This window comes from Mandrillus leucophaeus, unplaced genomic scaffold, assembly GCF_000951045.1.
Source record: "Mandrillus leucophaeus isolate KB7577 unplaced genomic scaffold, Mleu.le_1.0 Scaffold1010, whole genome shotgun sequence".
Lineage (NCBI taxonomy): Eukaryota > Metazoa > Chordata > Mammalia > Primates > Cercopithecidae > Mandrillus > Mandrillus leucophaeus.
The window spans coordinates 182,174-189,497 of NW_012098211.1; the positions used below are offsets into that span (position 1 = coordinate 182,174).

The 7,324-nt window shown below is 48.4% G+C and overlaps 1 protein-coding gene across 1 annotated transcript in view; it reads left to right on the forward strand.

Moving 5' to 3' along the window:
- The window catches only part of LOC105536409 (nuclear pore complex-interacting protein family member A2-like), a 34,289-nt gene that overhangs the window by 15,265 nt on the left and 11,700 nt on the right, over nt 1-7,324 (forward strand). Inside the window, exon 4 of the mRNA XM_011975811.1 lies at nt 658-764. Within this exon, the coding sequence (XP_011831201.1) occupies nt 658-764 (107 nt within the window). The remainder of the gene's footprint in view (nt 1-657; nt 765-7,324) is intronic.

Genomic DNA, 7,324 nt, shown 5'->3' on the forward strand with positions numbered 1-7,324 from the left:
CCTCCCCCTGTAATTCTCCCTAATCCACAACCTGAAATATCTTGGGACCAGATTCTCCCTCCTGGCACCAGCTTCTCAGGGTAGCCCTAAGCACCCTTCAATGGCCGGGACACAGGGGTCCAGGAGGTGCGCCCCATGTGGCTCCAGGCACCTGCCTGTGCGCTGGAGCGAGGCCCCCGCAAGGCCAGGGCAGCCAGATGTCCAGGGTGGTCAGCCTTGGCCTGGGGACTATACTTGCCTGCCAGATCACCTCTGCCTCCCCCACCCAATGGTCCTTTGTGTCCCCCAATAATGCCCATGTGCACATGTGCCCCAGCCTAAACCTGGCATGTGTGAGTGAGGGCCTCAGCCTCTGGGGACCCAGCACTCCTCTAGCCCTTCCTGGGGCCTAGGAGCCCTGCCCCTATCTATCCCCTGTAGGCACCTACACATCAGAACTTCCCAGTGACCCAGGAGCTCTGTCCCTGAGCCCTTCCTAGAGGACCCCACTCATTCACCCTCCCAGGGCCCAGGTTCCCTCCAACCCAGAATCTCCCCACCACAGACAATCTTCCTTCTTTCAACATAACCCTCTCTGGGGACCCAGAGTCCTCCTCACACCCCTGGTCACAGTCCTGTGACCTGACTCTTTCATGCCATCCCTCCTTGGGACCTAAGGGGGACCACCAGGGGGCCACCAGAGGCTCAGAAAAGCAGGGGGCAGAGAAGGCCCAGCCTGGGGATGAGAGAAGCACATACTGTCCACTTCCCATCCACCTCTGGAGGTCAGCATTGCAGAGGCCTCTCTGTGACTGCCAACTTCCAAGGTGCACAACCAGGAACTCACAGGGAAATAAACAGATACCACAAGCACAGAGGTACAGAGGCACAGAACTGCCCCAGCTTCACCTGGGCACTCAGGTGTATGGCCCACAGACAGGCACACACACACACACACCAGGAGGACACAGATACACAGAACCATGAGACACAGCCCCACAGGGCTGACTCTACACACAATGGACACCCACATGTGCACGTGCACACACACATGCACACACAGACTGGCACAGACCTACAGGCAGAGAATCAGACTTAGAACACAGACACTATGAGAAAAATAAACACACAAATACAGACACAATCAACGGCACCCAAAGGAGAAGCAAATTCACATGCACACACCTCAACACATAAAGACACAGAAGCCAGACATACACCGACACTCCCACAGGGGGCACACACGCCAGAGACACACACATTACACAATCAGAAACACAAACACAGATTTGCACAACCAACACATACTCAAGAAAAAAGGACACCCAAATGCATACAAAGATAGAAAAAAACACAGAGCCATCCAGAGACAGCTACACAGAGACATAATCACAGACACAGGCACTCAGATGCACAGACGCTTACATGCAGATTTACACACCCAAACATGCACACACTCCCAGACCCCAGCCCACAGTATAATCAGAAGTGGCACTCCGGAGGGCACTCCTGGCGCCAGTGGAGAGAATAGACCCAGGCATAACCTGGCCCTTCTGAGCTCTTTTGGAAGAAGATATTTTCCAGGCTTCAAACTCAGGCTGGGGATGTGCCCCCTCCAGGGCCTACAGAAGGGCTGTGCCTGTGTCCTAAGATGCCAGAGAGAGGCCAGGGTTGGGTGACTCTGGGAACAGGGGCACAAGGTTGGGCTGGGGACCCTGTCTGGGTATGCTTAGAGTGGGGGTGTTGCATGGTGCTTAGTAGATCTAGAGGTCAAGAGAGAAAGACAGATGTGCCCCCAGGACCATGTCCTGTGCCTGAGTGGGCTGGTGCTCTCTGCCTCACAGTAATGCTATGAGGAACATTCTATATCGCCATCATCACTGCAATGACTGACGCTCACTCACAGGTGGAGGCACTGGGCTGGGAACACAGCCACCTGCTTGGGCCTCATCTGAGCAGGGCTGACCAGGGCAACGCTGGGTCCTGGGCAAAGCATCTCTGTGGCCCCATCTTCCTTGGGAGTCTCCAGCCCCAGCTTCCCCTTCTCTTAATGTCCCCTCCGAGAATCAAGTTCCCCCAGATCTGTTTCTCTGCCTGGATACACCCCCTCCCCCAACCACTCTGAACCTAGATCCCCATCTGTGCAAGGGGACAGTGATGGTACTTCAGGATCTCAGGAGATGACACCTGCGAAGTACTGTGTTTAGCACAGTGGTGACAAGAGGGGCTGTGGTTATCATCATCACTGCCTTTAGTGGCCAAGGACCTGCCAGGGTGCCAGTTCTGGGAAGAAAGATGCCCCTGGGCGGTTACAATGCTCAGGTACACAGCTGCTCAACCACTTCCTGCTGTCTTCTGACAGTCTTTGCACACAGGCATTAGCTCTCCAGTTGTACAGAAGGAATCCAGCCCAAGGTTGCTTAGCTGGTCACCAGCAAAGCTGGTCTCACAACCAAGGTGTCTCGTCCTGCCAAGGGCTCCTGGTCAAGCCTCCAAGGGACCAAGAAGGGCCCACCTGCAAGGGAGGTTGACTTTGGCTTTGAGGAGGTGTTTCCTGAGCTACATGAATGGCTTCTCCTTGTCTGAAGGTCCAAACCATTCACTTCTCCTTCCCTTCCCTCTTTCTGCTTGGGCTATAATCAAGGTGACCCCGCAACACTTCATGGACATCACGGATCTCCCCTTCACTTTTGGGCTAATCTGACTTCAACTCCCCTTACTTGGTCTTTCCTTTTACAACTGAGACAACTCAAATCCGGGGCTCTTTATGCAGGTGACAGCACACAAATAGAATTTAATTCCATTGTTTTGTTGTCCCTGTTTTTGTTTTGTTTTGCTTGTTTCTTAGTGTTTCTGTTTATTTATGGTAAAGGCACTGGCTTTCCATTTACAATGGTGATATAATATTTCCTGTTTACAATAACTTCGTGTCATCATAAATGGTGAAGGGATTTAGAGCAGTGGTTTTAGGCTGCCAGAGGCCTGAGTGAGTTTGGTCACACTCTGTGTAATTAGGCAGAAGAAGGCCTTTAGGAAGTTTAGCTGAGGACAAGGCCAGGAAAGCTGATGGCCAGTCGGGGTGTCTCTCCTGGTCACCAGGCTCCTGGGTCCTGCCCACCTGCTTGACACTCCCCACCCATCACTCCTGGTGCTGCCAAGCCCTCTGGGTGTTGTGGCCAAATCCCCCAGGAGAGAAGCTGATGAACTTTGTCTCTTGAAATACACAGATTCCTTGGACATCCCCGGGAGGTCAATCATGAGAGTCATCTTGTTTTCTTCCCCACATTAGGGTTTAAAAATTAAAGTCCACGCTCACAGACAGTAAGATGACATAGATAAGTGACATCATTACCCCGTTTCAGATGTTAAAATGCCTAGGTAGATTAGGGATGATTTAAGACCACACAACCTTGTGCCACTAAGTAGAACTGGGAATTTCGGATGGCGTGTCTGGAGTTTGTTCCTTCAGATGCTCAGATGTGTCTGGAGTTTCTTCCTTCCGGTGGGTTCGTGGTCTTGCTGACTTCAGGAGTGAAGCCGCACACCTTCACAGCGAGTGTTACAGCTCTTAACGGTGGTGCGTCCGGAGTTGCTTGCTCCACCCAGTGGGTTCCTGGTCTCACTGACTTCAGGAATGAAGCTGCAGACCTTCGTGGTGAGAGTTACAGCTCATAAAGGTGGTGTGGACCCAAAGAGTGAGCAGCAGCAAGATTTATTGTGAAAAGCAAAAGAACAAGGCTTCCATAGGGTGGAAGGGTATTGCAGCTGCTGGCTGGGGGGGGCTAGCCAGCTTTTATTCCCTTATTTGTCCCTGCCCACTTCCTGCTGATTGGTCCATTTTGCAAAGCTCTGATTGGTCCATTTTATAGAGTGCTGATTGGTCCATTTTACAGAGTGTTGATTGGTGCATTTACAATCATCTGGCCAGACACAGAGCACTAATTGGTGCATTTTTACAGAGTACTGATTGGTGCATTTGTAATCCTTTAGCTAGACACACAGCACTGATTCTGTCTCTTATACACATCTAGATGTGTATAAGAGACAGAGCTAGTGGAGAGGCTGAGATGGGAGGATCGCTTGGGCCCAGGAGGTGGAGATTGCAGTGGGCCAAGATCGCCCTACTGCACTCCAGCCTGGGTGACAGTGAGACCTTTGTCTCAAACAAAAAACAAAAGTGAAATGTAATCTGAGTTTTATGTCATCTGGTTTGGTGACTTTTTAGGAACTTCTGAGTCATCCGTGTCTTCTGCTCTTGGGAGCTGCCTCCAGGGAGTCTGTGTCCAATCAGAGTACGGGAGCCCAAGAAGCCCCCGGGATGAAAGAATAAAGGGCTGCACCCTGCTGGGATGTTTGCAATGCAGGAGTCACTAGGAGTGACAAGACCAGGATGTGAATGAGGACTGTATTGTCCTTTGTTTTGTAAAATGTGTCTTGTGCAGACCTTTGATTTACACAAACCAGAAAGGGTCTTAAAGTGCTTATGATTGTCCAAATACAAAGAAATGACAGGTTTCTACTTTGAAAGTTTTCACCCTGGCATTATAAAACCTCTCCACTACACTCAGGAGAGGGCGCTTTACGGAGACGAGAATACTTGTTCTGACTGGCATGCACCAGATTCTTAGCGAGGGATTTGGAAGTCTAGTGATGGGTAGCAACCACTGCATCGAGGCAGAATCACCCCACATGAATGCCTCCAATCAAAGAATCTATTGTTTCTTTTGAGGCTATGAAGGAGAAAATGTGTTGAGAATCTTGGTTGGATTTTTTCCCATTTACCTGGCTGCATTTTCTTAGATCAGTTAAACACTCTTTCCCTACTTCACCTTTGAAGACCTGGATACATTTTCCTCATTGCATTTTCTACTTTCACCCTTGCTCATGGCCATGGACTGTCAGAACCTAAGCTCTTACTGGACCCAATGGACCTAATCTAGGTAGGAGCCCACTACTGATAACCTGCAACCAGATAGTTGTCAGGTGTGACAAGAGTGCCCAAGAAGGGATGAATTCCTGGTCAATGACAAGATGGCCTTTATCCTTCTTATGCATTTGATCCACATCTTTAACCACTGTGCGCAGAGCTCCTACTCCAATTCGGACGGAGGCTCCTCGGGGACAGTGCATCCCTCCCAGGAGCCCAGGCTGTACTCACCTCCACTGTGAGGCTGAAGACAAAAGTGCTACAGAGGTCAAAGGCTGCTTTCCAGAGAGGTTTTATTTGCACAAAACTGAGTCTTGGTGTGTGGATTAGTTACATTTTGAATTTACTTTCTCCCCCGATACTTGTAAATCTAGTACTTGTAAAATAGTATGTGTGCCTTTTGTGGTGGTGGCCATACATTCCAGAACATTTATATTGTTTTCCAGGTAGATTTCCAAGGTTGCTACTGATTGCTTTAGGTGCAATGCTCTAAAATATGAAGGTGAACTCTTGTTATTGGTTACTTCGTGTTTTTTGTTTTGTTTTGTTTTGTTTTGTTTTGTTTTGTTTGAGACAGTCTTGCTCTGTCGCCAGGCTGGAGTGCAGTGGTGCGATCTCAGCTCATTGCAACTTCCACCTCCCGGGTTCCGGTGATTCTCCTGCCTCAGCCTCCCTAGTAGCTGGGGCTACAGGTGCACACCATCATGCCCAGCTAATTTTTGGATTTTTAGTAGAGACGGGGTTTCACCATGTTGGCCAGGATAGTCTCGATCACTTGACCTCGTGATCCGCCCGCCTCGGCCTCCAAAGTGCTGGGATTACAGGCGTGAGCCACCGCGCCCAGCCAGTGTTGTTTTTTTAATTAAATTCAATTCTCACATTTTTAATAATGATTCCTAAAAGACTTTGTTATGCAAATTCTTTTTGGCTTTGAAAATCTGACATGATGTGCACTGTGTCAGCAGCAAAGTGAACACTGACTTTCAAAAGTTAATGTTTTTAGAAACTTGGGCTAAACAACAATCTGTGATTATTTTTGTTGGAATATAACCCAGGTATTATTATAGCAGCAGTCCACTCTCAGTTTTATGTAGATGTAAGCATATCTTTATGTCATATTTTCTTTTCTTTTCTTTTCTTTTTTTTTGCAGTTGCAAGATTAATAGAGTGAAATAGAGTGAAAACAGAGCTCCCATACAAAGGGAGGGGACCCAAAGGGGGTTGCCGTTGCCGGCTTGAATGCCTGGATTTATATCCCGATCCTTGTCCCTCCCACTGTGCTCTTAGGCAATAGATGATTGTCTATTTCTTTACCTCCTGTTTTTGCCTAATTAGCAGTTTAGTGAGCGCTCTGATTGGTCAGGTGTGAGCTAAGTTGCAAGCCCCATGTTTAAAGGTGGATGCGGTCACCTTCTCAGCTAGGCTTAGGGATTCTTAGTCAGCCTAGGAAATCCAGCTAGTCCTGTCTCTCAGTCCCCCCTCTCAACAGGGAAACCCAAGTACTGTTGGAGAGCTTGGCCAACAACCGCTCAAACTGCTTCCTGCTGAATTAGGGTGTAGTAGGAGCTCTGCAGTTGAGATTTCCTTGGGAGGGGTGCCTTCGATGTCATTAACATCGGAGCACGGGCTAGCAGGCCGGTCCAGGGGTCTGCGGTAGATCTTAGTCATGGACTGCATCTGGGCTTCATTTGAAGAACAATTTGTAGTATTACAGCTTTGATTCTGGAAGAGACAAACTTAACAAGGGGGTTAAAGATACAGGGATTGAAATATATGGCCTGCAGTGCAGGGGATTATTTCTTTGGCACACTATAGGCCCTGACTATCTGCTTGATAGTTTTGAAAAGGCCTGGTCCAGTAAATAATAATTTGGCCATCTGATGGGTGCTTGCAATGCCTAAGTGAAAGCTTTGGTGAAGGATTTTAAGTAATTTCCATTGGTTAGCTGCAGGCAAAAGTATTTTTCCTTCTTTGGTGGCTAGCCATCCTGAGGGGAGAAACTATGTCCTCGTGAGGTTCCCCATTCTATTTATTCTTCTGAGTACTGGGGGCTTGGTTTCCTGTAGAGGATTACCCCATACTAGGGGTCCTTCTATAAGCATTTCTAATGGAGGGTCCTGCCTTGCCCCTCTTTTGACTTCAATATCTGCTTGGCGGTTCCCTTCTATTTTCCTTGCAGTTCCTTTCTGATGACCCCAGCAGTGTAAGACTGCCACCTATAACTTTAAGACTTTTATCTTATATTTTTCTCATTCTTCCACCATACAATGTGGACATATTTTTTGATATATTACAAATAATGTAACACAAATTTCTTTTTTCTTTTTTTCTTTTTTTTTGAGATGGAGTCTCACTCTATTGCCCAGGCTGGAGTGCAGTGGTGAGATCTCAGCTCACTGCAAGCTCCGCCTCCCGAGT